A 25,708-nucleotide genomic window follows, 5' to 3' on the forward strand; every position below is an offset into this window, starting at 1 on the left:
CTGACATCCCGTACCTTCTCTCTCCTTACCTCCCTCACCTCTTCCCCTCTCCTCACTTCTTCCCCTCTCCTCACCTCTTCCCCTCTCCTGTGTTGGACTGTGTATGTCTGCCTGTCCATGTCTGCCTGTCCATGTGTGTGTGTGTGTGCGTGCGTGTGTGGCCTCAAGACTGTTCCCACACAGGCCTCAGCACGCGACACCAGCACCTTTGATCGTCTCTCAATAAAATACTCACAGCTCTGGAAAATCCCTCCTTGTACAGTCCCTCTTATGATTGACAGACGCCACCGTGCTTGGGAACTGACCTGTGTGTCTCAACCCCTTCATTCGTGACTTTACCCAACCAATTCTATAACACAAACTTAATATTTCCTGTTAACAATACCCCATTAATTAATACAATTTTCCACTCTAGATAAGAAAATAGTAATAAAGAAATAACCAAATATTAAAAAAGTTAATATTTCTCCCACAAGAGGACAGAAATTGGAGCCGAAACCGGAAGTCGGAGCGAGGAATCGGACGCTCTGGGGACCCCTACTAGGCGACCGGCGCGCTATTGTTGTTGGCGGGAGTTTAATTATCCTAATACTATTGAGAAAGCGCGCGAAAACACTGGACCCGGGAATCCACACTAATATTTTCTCAAGGGAAGTGACAGCGACCGAGTGAGTGGCTGCTGCCCCTTGTGGATTCATTTAAGCACCTTTTTTATTATAGAGCAAGGGTGATTGAGGGGTGGGGGTGGATCGTTAGTGTGGAGTGGTGATTGGTGGTGTGTCGTGGTGATTGTTGGTGTGTTGTGTGGGTGTTGTTGATTGGTGTGTTGTGGTGATTGGTGAGGTGTAATGGTGATTGGTGATGTGTTGTGGGTGCCTTAAGTTGTATCTCTGATTATTCCGGAACTGGAAATAATTATTGTCAAGCAAGTGATTGATAGATTTGTAAACAAAGAGGGCACAGCAGTAGGTGTTAATATCTTCGAATTTTAAAATGTTCAATATAGCAAATTTTTCGTTTGTGTGATGTTTTTTTTTCAAGTAGGTCATTGTCAGTACAGCTCTCTTTTGTGCAGTAACCAGGGATTGTGTTTTTGAAGAGCCAGAGACCCCCCATAGTGTGTGACAGTATATCAGGTGTTGGTAGACAAGATCATGATAGATTTCTTTCATTGCTGTGAGAGTGAGTGACTGTCGAGTGTGATACATGATACCGCACTGTTTATTGACTTTACTGTGAATGGCTTGTATGTGGTTTCTCCAGTTAAGTTTCTCATCAACAATAACTCCGAGGAATTTAGTATTTTGTTCGCATTTAAGGACTGTATTACCAAGGTACAGGGGGTCCAAGTTTGGGGTCAAGTTTTTCCTTCTGTGAAAGATCATGTAGTGACTTTTCTCAAGGTTTAAGGTCAGTTTATTTCGATGGATTCCTCCTCGGAACTCAGTGGGGACAATGGACTCCGCCTCGGGACGCCCAGTGGGGACCATGGACTCGGCCTCGGGACGCCCAGTGGTGACCATGGACTCGGCCTCGGGACGCCCAGTGGTGACCATGGACTCGGCCTCGGGACGCCCAGTGGGGACCATGGACTCCGCCTCGGGACGCTCCTAGTGAAGATGTTAATTTTGTTGGGAAATTCTGTCAACATTTTAAAGACGGAAAGTACGGCTGTGTGGCAGGAGATGGCGGCCATCTTGTACAGTTGGGCCAGGTTATATGAGGTGTGGTAATACCGGGACGTCACGAAGTCTAGGAACACATAGGAGTGGTACGCACAGGTGTTATACCTCTGATTGGGGGCGTCAACGATTGTCAGGCCCTGACGGGGGATCTTGTTAAGGTCCATATACTTCAGAAAGGACTCGTCGACAGCAGTCTGGGCCGAGTCATAGTACAGGTACCTGCCGTCCAGGGCCCTGTACACGGAGACCATATGAGAGTTTCCTTCGTCGGGGTGGTTGAGGCAGATGGTCATGTAGCTTCTCCCGGTCCATGGTGTACCGCAGGGTGGACAGCCGCCAGTCTTCCGTGTCTACTCCGGCAGCTTCTGAGGTAAACTTCAGAAATGATGGTGATGAAGAAAAATCAATATAATGAAGTTAGAACATTTGCTTCTGGTACTGATGACGGTGACGATGTGGAGTGCGTGTGTTTAATTCCAGGATGATCTTCGCCTCGTATGTCACCTTATATTTTCATAATGGTGATTTCGAGGACCATTTACTAAACTGTGTTATTCATGAAGTAAAAAATCTCAGGACATCTTAATACCTTTTCATCAACTTAGTGCGTGAGCGAATAAGTGGATAATGAAATAACATAATGATATATATATATATATATATATATATATATATATATATATATATATATCGAGTATTTATAAATTAGCTACCAGGCATCCGCAAGTGTGTATGGATACCGATTACGTCACTTCCGCTACCCGTCCCTTAGTTCACATTGTTGGAACCGATCAATTGTCCCCCTATTTTACAAACATCATTACGAGTCTTCAAAAAATAAAAGAAAATTGAAGAACTTGTCACTTATGTAATTATTATTTTTTATGCCTGGTTAATGACTGTTTGTAATTATGTTGTTGCTGTCGTGTTTATAATGTTCGCTTAATTGTATGTTAAGTCATTTGGCACGGGGTGTAAATGTCCTGTGTGTGTCATCGCCTTGTGTTTTTTAAATTGTTTTTCTTAATGATTGGTGTCTTTGTTGTTGAGTGTGTGTTTTGTTCTTGTGTTGTTCTTGTTTTTGAGTGTATTCATAAATCGTGCTGTACAACTATTAATTATCATCATCATCGTCATCATCACTATTAATCCATCATCATCATCACTACTATTAATCCCTCACCATCATCGCTATTAATCCTTCATCATCACTATTAATCCTTCATCATCTTCACTATTAATCCCTCATCATCATCATTAATAATCCCTCACCATCACTCACTATCGAAGGCATAATAAAAGCGACTCGCTATCAGTAATCAAAGAGGTTCCAGCGCGACCCGCATACCATCTATAGAGGACTGGATAGTGTCCGCTCAGTTCGATACTTCTCTCCCGATTACATCACTTATACATTGTTCCTTCCCTTATACTTTTCCCTCGTCATATTTACCGCTCGTCTTTTGTTTATTTTCTCTATTAATTTAACCTTTTATGAGTATTGTTTCCGCGTTATGAGTTTGGTTAATGTGAAGTAATTCGAGGTTTTGGGCGGGGGAGTATTTTGTGAGCAGCGTCGACGTTTGGGAGAAAATGAATACGCTGTCTTATGTTTCCGATACGATCAATTATGAAATGGTGTTCTTTGGTGTTGTCAGAATGTTTCGTCGCGGTCTAATGGTTTCACTCGTCAGCTGGCCAGTGAGAGAGAGAGAGAGAGAGAGAAGGGGTTTTACGCTATCTTCCTGGGTCATGACGTGTGTGTCAAGTTAATTATTATAAATACATTAGTTTATTTTCCCGCCAAATTTATTTTTCGTGATGAATTTAAAACAAACTTAATTTTTATTTATTTATTTATTTTCCTTTTATCTTATTTTTTTGTTTAAACTTCAAATAATGACAATAATGACATAAGGTATTTTTATTGTCTAATTTATCTTCGTATTATTATTATTATTATTATTATTATTATTATTATTATTATTATTATTATACCAACAGAGTAATAGTGATCTAAACACGCCCTATACATGGACTTTGGGATCACCTGAAGAATCGCCACCCCAGCTTATTTCACCTAACGCCTAACCAACAAAACCTAACCTATCCTATCTTACTGTAACTTAACCCAACCGAAATCTAACCTGAATTAAACTTATCCTAACTTAACCTAACCTAACCCCACTACAAAAAAGAACAATCAGGGTGGTTAATCTTCAGGTGATTCGGAATGAGTCTATATCTTTCCATAATATGTCTCATTAGTCTAGCTTGATTTTCTATATATTTCGGCCAAATCTTTCTTTTCTAGTGCTCCTGTTCCATGCATCGTTATATCAAGGTATTTGTAGTCTCTCAGTTTTATTGTTCATTATTACGTCATTATTTTGTCTTGGGAGGGTCAATATTCTGTTGTTATTATTATTAATCGAGTTCCTTTTCGTTTATTGCTTCTATAAGTAATGCTGTTATAAAGGTTCGAATGCTGTTATAAAAGTTCAAATACTGTTAAAAAGGTTCGAATGCTGTTAAAAGGGTTCGAGTGCTATTCACAACCCCTCTTAAAGGAGAATCAGATGGTAATAATAAGCGACCTGCATTGATTGGCTAACCCCTGAGAGGCTGTATCAAGACTCCCGGTGGATAAGAGTACGTCCTTAGGTGACCGTTGAATAAATTATACTTTACGAATTACTCACGTATATGCAGTGTATAATGATTCACAGGTGTGTTTGATTAATATATGCAGATTATTAGGGTTCGTTAGTGTATTTGATTCATATATGCAATGTGTAAGTGATTCGTAAGTGTACTTGATTCATGCATTCACTCTTTTATCACTCCTAGTAAATTATAAAATACTTTGGCCGTATATAATTGATTAAGTCGAGTAAAAACAAAAATTACTATTATTGGTCGCTTAAGTAACGAATCCATCCACACCACACGTCCACGATTGGCTGCCGTGAGTGATGTTACCTAACCAACGGAATATTTACGGCTCATGAAGAAAGTAATACCGTTATCACCCAATTAAAGCCAAAAACGGTATACAAAAAGTTAAACGGTAGATAAAAGATAAACGGGACTAGGTAGTGTTAAATAATCTGGGTGTAAAATTACAGAAATAAATTGGAGAGGGAGGGTGGTAGATTTTACGCGCCATTTCCTGCAAGGTCGGAGAATTTCACAGTGACTTGGGGGCCCAGGGAGGGAGGGAGGGTGTGTGGCCGCCCTCTGTACACAATGGTCTACAACACTTACTGGCCTATTGTGAAGAATTTATCTGTGTACGTATAAATATTTCTACGGATTATTATTATTTGTGAATGTTTTTGTTTTACTTTTATTGTTTATGAAGGAAAGGATTATCTAAAATTGGCGTTGTGTGTATTTATGTTTCAGGGATTACGGCATCAATAAACAACGGATATTTGCTGTCTGTCCTCTAGTATTAGTTAAGCTTCTATCATGTTAATATAAAAGTTGTGATATACGTGATCATGATGACTAATTTACCTGTAATAATGAAAACTATAATGGTGATAAGTGTGTGTGTGTGTGTCTGTGTCTGTGTGTGTGTGTGTGTGTGTGTGAAATAGGAGACGGGGGTGTGAGGCAGCATATGGGCAGAAGGAAGTGGATTGTTTCACATCTTCCGCCCACACTAAATCATTGCCCTGGGGAGCCCTGATCACCCTGCCCCTACCCCTCCTTACCTCACCTGCCCTCCTTACCTCACCTGCCCTCCTTACCTCACCTCCCCTCCACACTTATCGTATTCAAAACATCTCGGATGATAAAGTATTCTTAAATGATTGTAAGTAATGTTAGAGGATGTTAAGTTGTGGAATATGAAGTTAAGTGAATGTAAGTGGTTAAGTGAAGTTTAGTAAGTGATGCTAATTTATGTTATGTACTTTTGAGCGATGTTATGTAATGTTTGAGAAATTCTTTGATGGTAAGGTGTGTGTGTGTGTGTGTGTTTGTTTGTTTTAAGGGAATTTCCACTTATAAAACACATACACACATCATACTAACACAACCACAACACAAACACCTCCCTCCCCTCCCTCCCTCACACACACACATACAGGAGGAAGTAAGATGAGAGAGGAACCTGAAGTTGTCCATAAAGACGTGGGACTCGGGAGGCGACAACACCGTGAGTGAATGTGACAAAGTGGCCAGAGGTGTTAATCCTGTGGAATGGGTGGGAGGGTGGGGATGGAAATGGGTTAGGGTGGGTTGATGGGGGTGTTGGAGGGTGGACGGAAGGTAGGGGTGGGAGGGATGGTGGGTTAAAGTGGGTTGATGGAAGTGTGAGGGAGGTGTTAGGGTAGGGTGGGTTGATGGTGTCAGGGGGTGGAGGGTATGGGAGGGAGGGAGGGTAGGAAGTGAGTTAGGGTGGGCTGAGGGAGGGGAGTGGGTCTGGTGGGTTGGAAGGAGCTCGAGAAAATAAGTTAAACAGGGTTGACAGTGGCGAGGAAGCGGTCAGGGAGAAACAGACAGACAGACAGAAGACACTTTAAACCACCCCTGTCTCCGTCCGTCCATTTGTCCGTCCGTCCGTCCGTCCGTCCGTGCGTTCGTCCGTCCGTCCGTCCGTCCCGGCTTGAAATGGACACGATGAGAGGCTGTTGTCACTAATTATATTACTGGCAGATGTTAAAGAGAAGCCGATACTTATTGTCATTTGAAGGCTGGATGGATGGATGGATGGGTGGATGGGTGGGTGGATGGATGGGTGGATGGATGGGTGGATGGATGGGTGGTGGATGGATGGATGGGTGGGTGGATGGGTGGGATGTGTGGGTGGATGGATGGATGGATGATGGATGGATGGATGTGGATGGATGGATGGATGGGTGGATGGATGGGTGGGTGGGTGGATGGATGGGTGGATGGATGGATGGATGGATGGATGGATGGGTGGGTGGGTGGATAGATAGTTAGACGGATTGATTGATAGATAGATAGATCTTTAATAAATACAAAAACAAACAAAAGCTACAGTAAAATATAAATAAATAACAAACAACTGTAAACGATGCAAACAAAACAATAAACAAATAAACTACACCGTGGGAATAAATTTAACAGAACCCGTAAAAAAAAATAATAATTCCCCCCAAAATAACTAATAAAATTCACAATAAATTCCACAACAAAAGTATAAACGGCAAAAACAAAGGCGACAAAAAATAAAATAGCATCGCCCCCTTTCAAGACATCACTATAGATTATCACCACCACGTTCTTCCGATCCCTTATTCCCGCGGGGCCACACTTTATGGGGGGTTTATTCAATTACATTAACGGGGGGTCGGATTCCAGTGTGTGGTCATGTAAATCGATTCAGGCACTTATTGTGAGTGCATCCGGTCGTTTATAGCGGTGGTGGGGGGGGGAGAGGGTCGATGTTGTGGTAGTGGTTGTTGTGGTGGTGCATGGTTTTAATTTGTTGATTTTCGTCTTGTGATGAGTGTGGTGGTGAGGGTGTTGTGTTGTGAGGAAGGTTGTGGTGTGGTTGTGAGTACACTTATGGACAACATTCTCTGGACACTTTTGGACAATATCCGGCGTCATTTACTTAAGGAACGTTTGTGTGTGTGTGTGTGTGTAATAATAAATAATAATAATAATTAACGGTTTATTGAAAGAGCTTGGCAGCCAGAAGGCTGAAAATATACAGTTACATATTTGGGGAATGGGTTACGAATTACAAATAATATACAAGTGACATAAGTGACACAAATAAGACATATAGTAACTTAGATGGGGATCAGCTCAAAATACAGTTCATTTCAACATAGTGACAGTGTAGGGAGCAGTGTTTACTGGGAGTGAATACACTGATTTATTACATGTTATTGATAATTTTTACAATGGTTGGGACTGGGCTGTTCTTATAGCGATCAGTTCGTGCACGTATGGGCTGGATGCGGTTGTGGTGTCGAACAGCAATTCTCGGACAGGGGATCTCAGGTGGTAGTAGGGGCCGGTGTCGGGGATGGTGTAGAAGCTTCTTACCAAATTTGCAGATGAGGTCGTGGTGATGGTCAGTGAGAGTCGAAAGGGTCAGTGTGTTGAGCGCTTCTTGATATGTGGAGTGTGTGTGTGTGTGTGTGTGTGTGTATTTAAACATTTATATAGTCTGGATTTTATTGTAGTTTAATTGAATGACTTTCGTGTTGTGACGTAATTCATAATCGTTCACGAGAGAGAGAGAGAGAGAGAGAGAGAGAGAGAGAGAGAGAGACTAAGAAAAAAGAGAAAGAAGAAAGAATGAGAAACAGAAAGAGAGAAAGAGATAGACAAGATGATAGAGAAAAGAGAGAAAAAGAAATAAAGACTAAAAGAAATAGAGGAAAAGAGAGAGAAAGAGATTAACTCTTCTCTCTTCACTTTCTATCCCTCTCTTCCTCTTCCTTCTCCCTTTCCCCTCCCCTCCCCTCCCCTCCCAGAAGGTGTCGCGGTTGTTAAGACAAAATGGCCTCGTTAGTAAGTTGTCTCCCCTCACTTCCTCCCTCTCCCCTCCTTCCCCTCACCCACCCCCCTCCTTCCCCTCACCACAACCACCCCATCCCACGGTAGGATTTGACGTCACGACTTGAGGGGAGTGTGAACTACGCTCTCTGGGCTTGTGGGTGTAGTTGTTATTGTTGTTATTTTTGTTGTATTTGTTATTTTATTATTATTAACTCGTGTACACCTCCACCCCTCTCCCCTCCTTCTCACGTACCCTTTCCTTCCTTCCTTCAGCCCTTCCTTTCTTCCTTCCTTCCCTCCTTCCTTCCTTCCTTCCTTCCTTCCTTCCTTCCTTCCTTCCTTCCTTCCTTCCTTCCTTCCTTCCTTCCTTCAGCCTCTTCCTTCCCTCCTTCTTCCTTCCTTTCTTTCTTCCTTTCCTTCCTTCCTTCCTTCCTTCCTTCCTTCCTTCCCTTCCTTCCCTCCTTCCTTCCTTCCTTCCTCCTTCCTTCCTTCCTTCCCTCCTTCCTTCCTTCTTCCTTCCTTCCTTCCTTCCTTCCTTTTCTCCCATATACTTTTCCCTCTCCATTACCATCACCACCCATATCCTCTCTCCCTTTCACGAGCGCTCTCCCATTTCCCACCCCTTCTCATATATCCTTTCCCTCTCACATATTCTCTCCCTCTCACCTCCCCTCTCTCATATTCTCCCTCTCTCTCCCTTTCACATAATCTCTCCTCTCCACCACCTATTCCTTCTCTCTCTCTCTTTCTCCTCCTCTTCTTCTTTTCCTTCTTCCTCTCACTTGCCTTCCTTCCTTCCTTCCTTCCTTCCTTCCTCTCTTCCCACACTATCCCTCCCCTCTTCCCTCCCTCCCCTCCCCAATGACTCAGTATTAGGTGTGGGTCATCACTGAACAAACACACTGCAAGAAATTAACCGGCCAATGCACAGGCCGGTGTTACTGTCTGCCTGGCCTGGGCTACTCATACTGCTGGATGGTGGTAGTTGTGGTTGGTGGGGTGGTAGTTGTGGTGGGAGAGGTTTTTTATGATGGTAATAGTGGTTGTTGTTTGTGATGGTAGTGGTTGGTGTTATTGGGAATGGTTATGATGTAGTTGTTGTTCAGGTGGTGGTTGCTATAACAGGTTGATGGTGGTTAAATAGTGGTTGTTAAATAATGATTGATGAATTGTGGTTATTTATATGGTTGATGTTAAATTGTGGTTGTTTAGATGGTGGTTGTTAAATAGTGGTTGTTTAGATGGTGGTTGTTAAATAATGATTGATGAATTGTGGTTATTTATATGGTTGTTTAGATGGTGGTTGTTAAATTGTGGTTTAGATGGTGGTTGTTTAGATAGTGGTTGTTTAGATGGTGGTTGTTTAGATAGTGGTTGTTTAGATGGTGGTTGTTTAGATGGTGGTTGTTTAGATAGTGGTTGTTTAGATAGTGGTTGTTTAGATGGTGGTTGTTAAATTGTGGTTTTTTAGATGGTGGTTGTTAAATTGTGGTTTAGATGGTGGTTGTTTAGATGGTGGTTATTTTAGATGGTGGTTGTTTAGATAGTGGTTGTTTAGATAGTGGTTGTTTAGATGGTGGTTGTTTAGATAGTGGTTGTTTAGATGGTGGTTGTTTAGATGGTGGTTGTTTAGATGGTGGTTGTTTAGATGGTGGTTGTTTAGATGGTGGTTGTTTAGATGGTGGTTGTTTAGATAGTGGTTGTTTAGATGGTGGTTGTTTAGATGGTGGTTGTTTAGATGGTGGTTGTTTAGATAGTGGTTGTTTAGATGGTGGTTGTTTAGATAGTGGTTGTTTAGATGGTGGTTGTTTAGATGGTGGTTGTTTAGATAGTGGTTGTTTAGATAGTGGTTGTTTAGATGGTGGTTGTTTAGATGGTGGTTGTTTAGATGGTGGTTGCACAGTAGCGTCAAACAACACACAGCGGTTGATTGAAACATCGGGTGTTCCCAGGACCCTCCCTTTCCTTCCCTTCCTTCCCTCCCTCCTTCCTTTCCTTCCCTTCCTTTCCTCCCTCCCTTTCCCTTCCCTTCCTTTCCTCCCTCCTTCCTTTCCCTTCCTTCCTTTCCTCCCTCCTTTCCCTTCCCTTCCTTCCTCCCTCCTCCCTCCTTTCCTTTTCTACCCATCCTTCCTTCCCTTCCTGCATTTGCTTCATCCTTCTTCCCTTCATTCTTCCTTCCGTCCTTCCTATTCCTCTTTTCCCTCCTCCTTCCCTCCCTTTCCTGCATTTATCTCCATCCCTCCTTTCCTTCATTCTCCACCCTCTCTTTACCTCCTTCCTTCCTAACTTCCCTCCCCTTCCACCCACCCCTCCCTCTCACCCACCCCTCCACCTCTCCCCCTCTCACCCTCTCACCCTCTCACCCTCTCACCCTTTCCCCCCTCCCCTCTCCCCCCCTCACCCCTCTCCCCCTCACCCCTCTCACCTCATCCCCCCCCTCCCCTCACCCACTCATCCCCCTCACCCCTTCACCCTCTCATCCCCTCACCCCCTCACCCTCTCCCCCTCACCCCTCCCCCCCTCACCCCTCCCCCCTCACCCTCTCTCACCCTCTCATCCCCCTCACCCCCTCACCCTCCTCATCCCCCCTCACCCCCTTCACCCTCTCCATCCCCCTCCACCCCCTCACCCTCTCTCCTCACCCCCACCCTCTCTCCCCTCCCCCCTCACCCTCCCTCACCCTTCGTAGCAGAGTGTCATGGCGGGATTATTGTTGTAGTGTTCTCCGATGAGTTAAAACTGTACAAACAAGCCGTGATTCACCCTGTATCAACACCGTAGGTAATGGTTCCAGTCCTCCCTGGCCAGATTACCTCATCCCATACCCTCCCCCCTCCCTTCTCCCTCATCCCCCTTCTATTTTTCTATTTCCCCTTGCGTCCCTCTCTCTCTCTACCCCCCTTTTTCCCATCCCATCTTTATTCCTCCTCCTCTCTTCCTTCGCCTTTTCCTTCCTTTTCATCTCTTCCTTTCCCTCTGTTTCCCCTCTTTTCCTTTCCTACCCCTCCCTTCCACTCTTCCCTCTATTCTCTCCCTTTCCCCTTCTCCCTTTCTTCCCTTCTCTCCTTTCCCCTTCATTACTCTCTCCCTTCCTTCCCCCTCCTCCCCCTACCACGAGACTCCGTAATATGTCTTTACTCTCAGGGATATATTGGCTGTGTTTGTCAAGGCTGTCTTTGTTTTGGTGAATTTATAATGTCTTTGTTCTTGTTTTTTAGTGTTTTCGTTGTTTTGGTGAAGAGTCATAATGCGGATGTTATTATTGTTTTGTTTTGGTGGTAATGTGTGTTTGTTTGTTTGTTTCTATCCTGTTTTGAAGACGTTTTCTTTGTTTTGATAAAGTTTTAATGTGTTTGTCTTTTTTTTCAATTTTTTTGTAAACATTCACGTTGTTTTGTTACGGGTTATGATGTGGCCACTGTCTTTGTTGTTGTTGTTTATTGAGGAAATATTACCTTTGTGAACACTAATAATTATTATCATCTTGTAATTAAAGATCGAGTTAAAACACCTGTCAATTATTTGCGCGTTTATGTATGTATGCATTTGTGTGTGTGTGTATGTAAGTATGCGTGCATGTATATAAGTATGTATGTATGTATGTATGTATGTATGTATGTATGTATGTATGTATGACAAGTTTCTTTACGCCATTTGCCTCTGTCTACCCAGCAGTAATTGGGGACCTGGATGTTAATCGATTTGCGTATATATCGTGTTCCGAGGTAATGGTTAGCCAGTGCAGTTGGCGAGTTGTCCGGTCTTCTCGGACTATTCCTTGACACTGGGTCACTCAGCTCGTTAACTCAGGGTGTGGTGGTTGTGTTGGCGACAGCTTCTACACCTTAAACAAATGCACGCCAGGTGGCCCTTGGACCGGTCATCCTCGTAACACATGGGGGAACCAGTATGTATAGGGGGGGAGGTAAACCAACATGGCGTCGTTATTGCACTAAGACTCTTTATGATCTGTGTCTCTCTCTCTCTCTCCACAGGTCTGGGAGACGCGTGGGGAGCGGCGCCCCCCCAGACCAACCCTCGGGAGGCTGCCATCAAGGAACTGGGCTCACACCTTCTGCAGGTAGGTACTGGTGGTGCTGGGTGTTGCTTCCTACAGTATTCCTCCTCCTCCTTCTTCATTGTTTTCCTCTACTTTCGCCCCTTTTTCCTCTTCCTCTACCTCTTAATTTTCTCCTCTTCCCTCCTCTTCTTTTTCCTCTCCTCCTCTCACCTCCCCTCCTCCCCTCCCCCTCCCTCCTCCTCCTCCTCCTCCTCCCCTCCCCTCCCCTCCCCATCCTCTCCCCTCCTCCTCCTCTCACCCTCTTTTTCTTCCACCTCTCGGAAAAAAAAAATATTGTTTTTTAAGTAATAAATAATACTTTTTTCAGGATTAAATAATATAAATTTACTTTATTTAAATATTTATGTTATTTCATTTTATTTCGTAAGGATTTTTATTTTGGATTTTTGTGTTTATTTTATTTCTTAAGTGATACAATTTTAAGTAAGGTAGACATTTGTTTAAGTAAATCTGGTTTATAATTTAGTAGTTAATTAGTAGTTGAGTTTTGTTTGTTTGTTTGTTTCTTTGTTTTCGTCTTAATTACTTCAGTGGATAAGTTTATTTTTTAGTGGATGTCTGATTACCCATTCCTGCCCATCACCGCCCATCACCACACTCCTCACCCATCGTCACCACCCCCCACCCTACCACCCATCATCTCGCTTCCTCCCACCCTTCACCACCCGCCCATCACCGCTCTTCCCCCCGCCCATCACCAACCATCCCCTACGCCCATCACCACGCCCACGCTAGGCTGACCACCAACAAGTGCGACAATATGGAGTGGGTGGCGGGCGTGCCTGAGTGACGCGCCACCCGCCACGCCCTCTCGACCACACGCCCACTCAACGCCCACGCCTCAGTGCACGCCCATGATGGTATTAACTAGGATACGAGGTGGCAGTAAGAGGCGGTACACACACACGTACACACAGCCACACAGTACACACACACACACACAGTACACACACACACACTGCACAATACACAGTACACACACACAGTACACACACACACACACACACACACACACATACATACATACACACACAATTACACACATGACATATATAAACAACAGTGCTTTCTTTATTATTATTTATTTTATTTTTTATTTTATTAATTTATTAATTTATTGTCGTTAATATTGCGTCCTTCAGATTTACGTGGGGTAGAAGGGGTGAGAGACTAAAATCACGACCTCAGCATGCATTAGAAAAAAATCACCCTAAAATCCCTCCCTTTCACGTACTGATTAGATTTACCATAAGACTTTCAGAGGAGTTTCAATAATAATGCAGTCCTTCCACCTCACTCTGGCCTACTGAGCCTATACTGACGCGGCGGAGAACCTGAAGGTGAAATTATAGTACTCAGGTGTTAAGTCATTGTACTCTTGGGTTTAAGTTAATGTACTCTAGGGGTGAGGTCATACTCTAGGGGTTAAGTCATACTCGAGGGGTTAATTCATTGTACTCAAAGTATTAAGTAATCGTACTCAAGCCATCATCAACAAGGCATATTTTTCAGAATTTGCCTCTTCTTCCTCCTCGTCCTCTTCCCCTTCTTCCTCCTCGTCCTCCTCTTCCCCTTCTTCCTCCTCGTCCTCCTCTTCCCCTTCTTCTTCCTGCTCCTCTTCTTCCTCCCTTTTCCTCCTATTCCTCCTCCTCTTCTTTTCCCTCTTCCTCTCCTTCCTTCTCCTCCTCCCTGTGTTCGATGTTGCCCAAGCTTGTGATCTGACAGTACCACCAGAAAAAGGAATGCAAGTCTCTCTCTCTCTCTCTCTCTCTCTCTCTCTCTCCTCTCTCTCTCTCTCCTCTCTCTCTCTCTCTCTCTCTCTCTCTCTCTCTCTCTCCTCTCTCTCTCTCTCTCTCTCTCTCTCTCTCTCTCTCTCGTGCGTGCTTAAGTGGGCCAACTTAGACTATTTTGTCTAATTAGCTGATCACAAGAAACAAGGGGAAGAGGAGGAGGAGGGAGAGGGGAAGGGAAGGGAAGGAGGAGAGTGAGGGGAGGAGGTATAGCGAGGGGAAGGGGTAGTGACAGGAGAAAGAAGAGGAAGAGTAAAAGCAAATGAAGGAAGTGAGGGAAGAGGAGAGAGAGAGAGAGTTGGTGGACCACATGTGTTGTACCTTCTGTGTTTGTTATCATATGTGACTTGACCCACACACAGGCAAATATACCTGTGTGTGTGTGTGTGTCTGTATGTATGTATGTATTACCTTAATTATTATGTTTACTTGCCCACGTGTATGTATGTATGTATGTCTGTCTGTATGTATGTATGTATGTATTACCTTAATTTCTATGTTTACTTACCTTTGTGTGTGTATGTATGTATTATCTTAATTAATTACTATATTCACTTACCCACGTGTATGTATGTATGAATGGATGTATGTGTGTATTACCTTGAATTCCTATGTGCTTACCTGTGTGCATGTATATGTGTATGTATTATCTTAATTAATTACTATATTCACTTACCCACGTGTATGTATGTATGTATGTATGTATGTATGTATTACCTTAATTACTATGTTTACTTACTTACCTTACAGACGCTGGACGGGTTCATCTTTGTGGTGGCGCCCGACGGTAAAATAATGTACATATCAGAGACCGCTTCAGTACACCTTGGTCTCTCCCAGGTGAGTCTTGTAACACCTTTGTAATTATCAGGTTAATTAAGGTAGCTGGCATGAATAACATGATGTAATTGGTTCACCTGATGATTACCTCCTCCCCCCCCTTATTACACCTGGTGGTTCATTATCATATGATGTTATTTTGAGGGGTTGGGTTAGGTTAAGTTTGGTTAGGTTAGGTTAGGTTAGGTTAGGTTAAGTTGGGTTGGGTTACATTAGGTTAGGTTAACAGATAACATGATAAGGAGTGTTTCTCGTGCGACATTGAGTTACTGACGACACACATGGAAACCTAACCAAACCTAACCTAACCTAACCAAACCTAACCTAACCTAACCTAACCTAACCAAACCAAACCTAACCTAACCAAATCATCCCTAGAAAGAAAAAAAACAGCGACTAAGATGATTCCTGAACTCTTATCATATAAAGTTTAATATAAAGAACAATATATATGATTCTTTTTTTTAAATTATAAGTTCATATATTAAATTGATCTATATAATGTATTTGAATATATAACAGACCATTGCTATATTATTATGAACTACAGGAGGTCAATAATGTGACACAGTTTGAGGGCTGGAGCGGCAGTTTGTGTTGTTAAGAGTGAAGCAGTGGGAGCAGTCAATTTGGTGGGCCATGGAGGGGTGATGGAGGGTCGAAGGGAAGGTGCAGTTGGAGAGAGTGAGGTGTGGAGGGCTGGGAGGGAAGGGTGGAGGGCTAGAGGGGAGGGGTGGAGGCTAGAGAGGGCTGGAGGAGGTGGAGGGCTAGGGAGGAGGAGGCTGGAAGGGAGGGGGGAGGGTTAGAGGGGAGGGGTGGAGGGCTAGAGAGGAGGGGTGGAGGGCTGGGAGGGAGGGTGGAGTTTGGTTGCAGTTCGACGTGCCTCAGCTGCCGTTCCCGCGCCAACGAGCCAACCGGCCCAACATTTTTACAATCTAGACAAATTTATTCCTCGCAGTAATTGGTTAGTGTATCAGCGGTGCTTCCGGCAACCTATTACCCCTCTATTGACTCTTTCCCGAGTGTTTGTTTGTTTACCGCGTGAGTCAGGGAACGGTAGTTGTAAATTTGATGTCGGGTGAGGTGACGTTAGGGTGTGTTTATATATATTCTCTTAATTTATTTATTTAGCGTTGTAATCGTTCACTGTTGATGTATGCATTCAAGAGTAAATATTTTTTCCCCCTAAAGAATCCCGTACGAAGTGAATGACGTTGACTTAACATGGATTCTTATGTATGCATGTCAGTCTCCAGTCATTCCCAAGTCGTTGATGTTTATACACTCGGGTGCATGTCAACATCTTAACGAGCATACACTACATCACCCAACACGCACTTCCTTTATCTCTACCTACACGTGTAAATAATTCAAAAGATAGATATTTGACTAGTGCATAAAGGCTATACACCATCTTAAAGCATTGTTATATTTGTTAGTTATGTTTAGAGGAATTACTTAGGGTATGTTACCGTAATGGCGAAATTGTCTCTTTATTTATTTTATATATCTTTTACCAATTCCCTGTATCAGTATAGTATATATATAAAAGCTGTATTGTATTAAAAGAAAATGTTGAAGGATAGCTCTCCCTCGACACGGCGTATAATAAAAGTATCGCTCCCTTTTTCCCCCCAGCGAGGTTAGAATTCTTGTGGCTTCTGGCATGTTGTGAGAGGGGCGGGGTTACGCACACTCCGGAGTCAACTGAGCATCTGCCGCACATAAATAATGACCGCTGCCAATAAGTCTTCCCTCTTTCTCATTATATTCTGTACATTTACTTATCCTTATTCTTCTCCATCATTTTTCACATTTCTTTATTCATTTACGAGTTTTTTTTTAAATGAGTCGAGAAAAAAAAACGGTAATTTGGAGACATTTTCGTATTTTTTCACGTCAGTATGGCGGCGGCCTCAAAGAAATGTAAAACCATGTCTTCTTTTCTTATTTCTATTTCCTCTTTTTCTTCTTCATTTTCGTCCATCACTTTCCTCCAGTTGGCAACTATATTTCTGTTAATCATAATATTTTCAGGTATTTTAGTACGAAGAAATTTGTTTTAATTTTTACTTCTTTAAAATCTAATTTATAAAATAGTGCCTTTTCTGATTTATTTGACTTATTTCTTTCAATTTATATTTTTATATCACAACTTTAATGATAAATACGTTTACTGTAAAATAATAATAAATAATAATGGTAAAATTAATTGTAATAATGCTCATAAGAATATAATAATAATTCCAATAATAGAAATAATGGTGATATTAAAATAGCAATAATGATACTAGTTAATAGCAATATGTATGTATCTATACGTGTGGGTATATATATGTGTTATACTTTGTGTGTATGTACGGTATGTATTTGTGTCCAGTATTATTAAAGTTGCGGGTTTGGCACACACACACACACACACACACACACACACACACACACACACACACACACCAAAAATATAGTAGGAATTAATGTTACATACGACAACTCAAATATGCAAGGTTTTAGTTCAGTAAAAAAACAAATCGAAAAAATACATAGAAAACGGAACGGTCAAACACACACACAAACTGAGCTAGCCAATCAACGTCACAGGAGTGGTAGGTGAACAGCCAATGGGAGGCGGGCTGGGCTATGCTGGAGGGTCGTGATGGTACCAGGAGGGTCGTGATGGTACTAGGAGGGTCGTGGTGGTACTGGGAGGGTCGTGATGGTACCGGGAGGGTCGTGATGGTACCGGGAGGGTCGTGATGGTACTGGGAGGGTCGTGATCGTACGCTAATCCCCGGGATCTCGGGTCCGCACGAGGCTGGCTGGTAGTGTCAAGTCAATTCATTCATTTCTTAGTTTTTTTGTTGTTTTTGAGAGGCGTAATCGGGGAGTGAGAAGTAATGGTTGTTTTATTGTCACTAACACACGCATGTACACCATTCATACATACATACATACATTACATACATACATACATACATACTTGTCCTTGGTGTTGGAAGCTGGCCGGCACTATGGGGTCACCTCTGCCTGTTCTATATTGTTTTACATTTTTTAATTTGTATTTTTTTTCTTTTTGTTATTCTTTATTTATTGTTGTTATTCTTCTATCCTTTATTTTTGTGGTTTGATGGGGATTATTTTGTATTGTCTTTCGTATCATTTTTATTGTTATTTTTCACTCTTCTGTATTTTTTCTCGCTTCTCTGTTCATCTCACACCCGGGAGAAGCGAGGTCCGAAGACTTACGCCAGTGTGTTCGCCAGGCAGAGGTTGTAGAGAGAAAGAATAGTAGTAGAAATATTATACCATCAAAATTCAAATTCAACCGTAGTAATATCCCCTCATTAGTCTTCATAAATATATATATATGTATAATACCAATAACACAAACAGAAATGTGTAGCTGTCGGTGGTGGCGGCGGCGGCATTTGAAGAACAAACGTCAGGCCGAAGATAATATTGTGATGTTTGAGGATTTGGCGGGAAACAGACGAGAGTAATTTGGCGCGAGATTTGGATTCCCGGGATAACAGGGCGGTGAAGGGACGCGGCAAATTTTTTATGGTCGCGTTCTTCTGGGGGGAAATATTTAACTGGTATTTTTATTTTAGTCTTTAGTTTAAGGCTCATAATATTTATTTTTATTACGTCTTTAAGCCATTACCAGTGATGTTTGTTTGTTCAGTTGAGATTTTGTTGTGAAATGCCTTAAGATATAGCATGGTTGTATATATAGAGACCAGTTAAGTAAAATAACGACATTACGCCGTTGTTACTTAATTACTTGTGTTAGGTATAATGTTGCAGTGATTATTTGATGTTCTGTTTACGGTTGGAATAAACATTGAAGTATTAACATAATTTTCTGGTTATTTATCATCTTACAAATTATAATGAAATGTTAAACTCGTTGCTAAATTAATTACCTGTGTTATTAACCTGTATAAACCATTACCTCACACACTCACAGTCTAACCTAACCTAACCTGTCCCAAAATGCTCTGAAAATCTCTTTCACGCTGGGGGCAACTACTGACCCCAGAACCCCCTCCCAAAGATATTGTCTCCAGCCCCCCTCGATCCCCTCCCCTCTCCCCCTTCCCCTCCTCTTCCTTACACTCACAAAACTTGGTGTATGTGCTGTTGCTACGTCAGGTTTGCCCCCTCCTTCCCCTCTTCTCCCCCTTCCCCTCTTCTCCCCCTTCCCCTCTTCTCCCCCTTCCCCTCTTCTCCCCTTCCCCTCTTCTCCCTCCTCCTCCTCATCTCCCCTCTCCCCCTCCTCCCTAAAATTGGTGCCTGGAATCGCCCCTATAGTTTGTACCCGTATTTGGCTTAGGTCAGTTCTTACCCCCGGAGCATAAAGTAGCCAACAGGAGGTATACTTTATTCCGTTTGTCCGTCTTTACGTCAATGTTTTGGTCTGTAAAGTTCTGTGTGTTTTCATTGTGCGAAAAATTACCATGGCAATACCTGGAATATTTTACCATGAGTTGTATCAAAAGTTTATCAATGGACTTTTATCATCTGTTGGCTAAACCTGCCTATATAGTTGGGTTTTAATCTGTAAAACCTTTTCGACTTTGAGGACAGACAGACACAGACAGACAGACACACACAAAACAAGACAGGAGGAAGACTTCTTACACCCCAAGAATCCTGTACACCAACATGGGAGAAAGGAGGAAGAGGAGGGAGAGAGGTATGATCGAGTCGTCTTCTTCCTCCTCTCCTGTGTTGGTCGGGGAGGCGTGATCCCTAGATAGGGCACGTCAGCGGCTGGTGGGTCGATACGCCTTCTCTCCCTGTGGCTGCTGTAGTGTTGTGACGGTGATGGCAACTGCTATACTCTCTGTTGTCACTGATGCTGTCCAAGTTGTTTTGTTCTCTCTCTCTCTCTCTCTCTCTCTCTCTCTCTCTCTCTCTCTCTCTCTCTCTCTCTCTCTCTCTCTCTCTCTCTCCTGTTTTGCTGTTTAGTAAACGGTGAGGGTTGGTTGTTCCTTCCTTCCTTCCTTCCTTCCTTCCTTCCTTCCTTCCTTCCTTCCTTCCTTCGTTTCATTTTGCTGGTTTAGAGGATGGCGAAGGAGAGGTTGGTCTTTGTTATGGGTACTGGAGTGGTGTATGAAGGGGTAGAACTTGATGGTGTTGTTTTGGTGGACTACTGTGTGATGGTGCGGGTGACGGCAGGTCCTTTAGCTCGATACGAAGTTACACCACGCACGCTCAAGACCTTAACTGAAACGTTAATGTGCTGGTTGACCCATGTTAAAAATAAGAAAAAACGTGTTTGTGGGTTTTTCTTCGGATTCAGCCTCGCGACGCTCGGTGGGCGACGACGGACTCAGCCTCGCGACGCTCGGTGGGGGACGACGGACTCCGCCTCGGTACTCTCAGTGGGGGACGACGGACTCCGCCTCGGGACTCTCAGTGGGGCCAATGGACTCCGCCTCGGGACTCTCCAAGTGAAAATATTAATTTTGTTGGGAAATTCTGTCAACATTTTAAAGACGGAAAGTACGGCTGTGTGGCAGGAGATGGCGGCCATCTTGTACAGTTGGGCCAGGTAATACGAGGTGTGGTAATACCGAGACGTCACGAAGTCTAGGAACACATAAGAGTGGTACGCACAGGTGTTATACCTCTGATTGGGGGCGTCAACGATTGTCAGGTCCTGACGGGGGATCTTGATAAGGTCCATATACTTCAGAAAGGACTCGTCGACAGCAGTCTTGGCCGAGTCATAGTACAGGTACCTGCCGTCCAGGGCCCTGTACACGGAGACCATATGAGAGTTTCCTTCGTCGGGGTGGTTGAGGCAGATGGTCATGTAGCTTCTCCCGGTCCATGGTGTACCGCAGGGTGGACAGCCGCCAGTCTTCCGTGTCTACTCCGGCAGCTTCTGAGGTGAACTTCAGAAATGATGGTGATGAAGAAAAATCAATATAATGAAGTTAGAACATTTGCTTCTGGTACTGATGATGTGTAGTGAACATATACCAAGTGTGTGTGTGTAATAATAATAATAATAATAATTAACGGTTTATTGAAAGAGCATGGCAGCCGGAAGGCTGTGTGTGTGTGTGGTATATGCTTGAGTACATCTGTCTGTCTGTCTCTGTCATCAAAAGCGTGTCTGTCTTTTGTGTCTGTATCTTTCTGTAATCATAAGTCTGTCTGTCTGTCTAACTAATCATTAGTGTCTGTGTGTCTGTCTATAATTAGAAGTTTGTCTGCGTCTGTCTGTAACTATATAAGTGCATCTGTGTGTCTGTGTCTGTAAATAACAAGTTTGTCTGTATATATCAGTGCAGTTATAAGTCTGTCTGTTTAACTAAGTGCGTCTCTCTGTCTCTCTGTCTCTCTGTCTGTCTGTCTGTCTTTCAAAGGTTCAGATTTATATCCTGTCTCCTGTTTGTTTATAGTATCAAAAAAAGATTAATTTATTGGATTTATTATTTTTTTTAGTCCTTATTTCCGTGTTATGATAAATTAGTTCTGTTTACCTGTTATTTTGTTTGTTTACCTAACCTAATTCGACCCGATCCCCCCCCCCTGTTGTTTTTAAGTCATCGGGTGAAATAATTGGGGGCTAATCTTCAGGTGATCTTATTGTTGTTATTATCATTATTAGTAGTAATAGTATGAATTAGTAGTAGTAGTAGTAGTAGTAGTAGTATAAATATAGTTGATCAAGGCAGCTTCATGGTGTTCACAACCTCTGGTGGGATGGGACCAAGTTGAAGAAGCTTCTACGCCAGACTCGCGGAGGTGATATCCGAACAGAAGCAGCAGCCCAGAAGTTATGTTACAGCCTGGATGAGATGTCGACTGTCCTTCTCTCTCCTTCGGTCGGCTTTGCTCTACCTCAGGGGAACGAGAGCATCGACCCCAATGCCGACAACAGTTGCAGATATTGACTATGAGGCTACAGTCACTGAATGCCGCATAGATCTGCGGCTCAACTAACCCAACACATATAGGATAGCTACTTATGTATTAGGATATTTAATATTAAGGAAATAAAATGGTGGCGAAGGTGTGGCTATTAGGGGAGGCTGGAGGACACGTTTATGTAGTAGTAGTGTAGTAGTAGGAGTAGTAGTATAGTAGTAACAGTAGTAGTATAGTAGTAACAGTAGTAGTATAGTAGTAACAGTAGTAGTATAGTAGTAACAGTAGTAGTATGAATTAATTTAACCCCGTGAGATAATTTTTCCTTAACAGTTATTGATGTTTATGGCCAAGGTGTCCTGTTGAAGTGTCGTAAACTGTTGTACCGTTAACAGGTGGAGCTGACGGGCAACAGTATCTACGAGTATATTCACCCGGCTGACCACGAGGAAATGACGGCAGTGCTCAACCTCACGCCCCAGCCCGTCCCCCACTCCCCGTACGTGAGGCAGGGTAAGTACTGCACCTCCTCATTCCCTCAGTACCTCTCCTCCTTCCTTCAGTATCTCCCCCTACAATATCTCCTTCCTCCCCCAGTATCTCCCCTTTCAGTGTCTCCCCCTTCAGTGTCTCCCCCTTCAGTATCTTCCCCTTCAGTACCCCCCTCCCCCAGTATCTCCTCCCCTAGAACCTCTCCCCCCCATTATCTCCCCACCTCTCTCTCCAGTATCCTTCTCCTCCACTATCTCCCCACCCCCACCCCAGTCAAGTTATGTTGCATATAAACGGTATATATATATATATATATATATATATATATATATATATATATATATATATATATATATATATATATATTTATTTATATATAATTTTTTAGGTTATAATATTAAAATAACAATTAAGTTTAATATAAAAATGAAAAATACTATTGTTTGATAGAAAATAGTTATTGTTTATCTTGTGTATATTTTTATTATTGTTCATTTTCTTATCTATATTAATTGAAAGTATTTATTATTATTATTATTATTATTATTATTATTATTATTATCAATATTACATTAAGGTATCGTGTTATTATCATCATCATCATCATCATCGTTGTTATCACCTACATTAAGTAAAGGGTCGCCATATATTGTGTGTTGTTTCTCTGCAGACGAAGAGATTGAACGGACTTTCTTTATACGGATGAAATGTGTTTTGGCCAAGAGGAACGCCGGGCTGACCACTGGCGGGTATAAGGTGGGTGTGTGCAGTTGTTCCTCTTCCTTCTCTTCTTTTTCTTATTCCTCTTTCTTCTCTTCTTCCTCCTTTTTTCTTCTGCCTCCTCGTCTTGTTCTTCCTCCCCTCTTCCTCCCCCCTCCTCTTCCTCCCCCCTCTCCTCTTCCTCCCCCTCTCCTCTTCCCCCTCTCCTCTTCCCCCTCCTCTCCCCCCTCCTCTTCCCCCCTCCTCTTCCTCTCCTCCTCCCCCTCTTCCTCTCCCTCCTCTTCCTCTGTATACAAGACCAACTTTTGTGTTTATGTGTGAGACAGACAGACAGTATAGGCTGATAAACTCTCTCAGCGTCTTAAAAACTGGTTACATAAAATCATCATAAACATTTACAATACATTAGTTGAATAAATATTTATCTAATAAAAAATAACGTCTTGTGCCTTAACTTTATATTAAAAACTGTGAATTAGTATTTTTATAAAGGTTTTCGGGTTAAATTTTAAATGTTTTGAAACATAACCGGATTGTAACTCTTATTGTACGAGTCATTTTGTATACTATAGCGGTAGCGGGGGTATATTATCCTTTGTTGACTGAGTGAGTAAGTCTCTGTCCATCTTAGGAACTTGTAAAAATGTCAAGATCCTGGTAAAGTTGTATAAAAATATCTTCAAGATGTGTCTAAGTGGTTGGTGAGGCAGTGTGAGTTTTTGGCGGGAAGTGACGGGAACAGTAAAGACAAGTTATATCTCGCTAATTATATTTTGTTGTTGTTATTCCGGCATTTTACTCGTAGTATTTCGTTGATTGTGTGTTTATAAAAGCTTTAACTGCGGGGAATACATTGTGTTAATATTATATCCAGGTAAATTTGAAATAGCCCCGCGCCAACACATACAGACATGACGTCACCTTCACCACAGTGTTACCGATACGGGAGAAAAGATTCACGTAGATCACCTCTCACCAGATAACTAATTTCATGTGTAACCTTTGCATATTTAGTCACAATTATCATCAGTTATTAAGAAGAGCATACTTGCTTATGTAAACATTCATAATGATGTTGTATTTATTGTTGTAAGTGATAGTGAGGGTGGGTAGCGCGGCGGGCGGGAGTTAGCAACAGTGTAACATTCACCCCGGGCGGTTCACAAGAGATAAACAAACCCGCTCATCCAAGATGGCGTCTCCTCCCCCCCTCACCTTCACCCAAGACGCCATTTTGTTCTTTAGCCTTTAGTGCCCTCATAAACGAGACATTTTCACACATAATTCGTATTAATATATTGCTTAAACACGAATATTTATTTTAATATATCTAGATAATATAAAAGCAAAGGAGAAAATAATATAGAACTTGATAAAAGGAACAACCACAGACTCGATAGCCCTTGAATAATGACTTTACAAAAATTTGCATAAGGAATCTGGCCCTGGATCCTCAGATGGTCGGACTGGGCTAACATTTCCCCGCAGATGTGGAAACTGGTTTTAAATGACTCGCTTAATCGCGGGCGTAAAGGATAAGAGGCAAAATGGCGTCAATCATACGCTGAGACTCTACCTTAGGGCCGCTAGATGATTGGCAAGACTTTGTAGGATGCTGGGTGAGTGATCTTGCTGAGTCATGGCCACACTGGGAGCTGGGTTGTAGGGCAGAATGTTAGCATTATCCTAAACATGTTAACATTATCCTAACGTAATATAGACGTTAACCTCACCAAATCTAACCTAACCTAAATGTTAACCTAACTTTATCCTCAGCCTAAACAAGCCAATTTAACCTTAAGTTAGCAAACTTTACTTAAACTATTCTAACTTATCCTGGCCACTAACTTACCAGGCCACTACCTTACCTGGCCACTACCTTACCTGGCCACTACCTTACCTGGCCACTAACTTACCTGGCCACTACCTTACCTATTTTCACTACTTATTTTTCCTTACCTTAGCCACTATACCTGGCCACTACCTTGCCTGTACTACACCACCTTACTCTGGCCACTAACTTACCTACTTTACCTGTACTACCTTACCTTACCTTACCTATTTTTCTATACCTGGCCACTACCTTACCTGGCCACTAATTTTAAGTATAACGAATTCATAGATATTTTACCTGTTCGTTACCCCAAAATAATTTAGAGTAACTTTTTTTTGGGGGGGGGGGGATAATTTGGTTTGAAATTATTTTAGGTATTATAGTTAATTTGTTTGGATTTTAAGTTTAGTGCAGATGAGTCCAAAATTTTAGGTTTAATTAATTGGTCGATATTCACACCTGTTAAACCGGTTAATTAGTCTAGTAATTAATTATATCACTAGTTTTAAGGGAAAAAGGGTTGAATTTTATGATTTTAAAAGACGCCTTTTTATTACTATTATTATTATTATTATTATTATTATTATTATTATTATTATCATCATTATTATAATCATCATTATTATCACTATTATTATTGATACCTTACTAATAAAAAACTTTGGTCAACTTGTGTAATAAAGACGCCATTTCATTCTTAATTAGTTAAAAGAAAAACAAAATAAAAGAGACAAACTTGATTATTTAAAGCCGAAGTCATAGTATGGAGGAAGGTATCGGAGGCAGGGTGGAGGCGGCCGTAATCTGCGGTGTTCGACCATCAAGCACGTCCCAGACCTCGACTGCCTCACTCAACCTGGAATGTTTTAAAAAAGAAAATGAGAAA

At 42.2% G+C, this 25,708-nt stretch overlaps 1 protein-coding gene across 1 annotated transcript in view; it reads left to right on the top strand.

The window, feature by feature from the left end:
* Positions 1-25,708, top strand: part of LOC121875071 (single-minded homolog 2-like) — a 74,321-nt gene that overhangs the window by 39,818 nt on the left and 8,795 nt on the right. The window contains exons 4-7 of the mRNA XM_042379418.1: positions 12,176-12,261; positions 14,802-14,891; positions 22,172-22,289; positions 22,939-23,024. Of these exons, the coding sequence (XP_042235352.1) occupies positions 12,176-12,261; positions 14,802-14,891; positions 22,172-22,289; positions 22,939-23,024 (380 nt within the window). The remainder of the gene's footprint in view (positions 1-12,175; positions 12,262-14,801; positions 14,892-22,171; positions 22,290-22,938; positions 23,025-25,708) is intronic.

This window comes from Homarus americanus, unplaced genomic scaffold, assembly GCF_018991925.1.
Source record: "Homarus americanus isolate GMGI-L3 unplaced genomic scaffold, GMGI_Hamer_2.0 scaffold36970, whole genome shotgun sequence".
NCBI lineage: Eukaryota > Metazoa > Arthropoda > Malacostraca > Decapoda > Nephropidae > Homarus > Homarus americanus.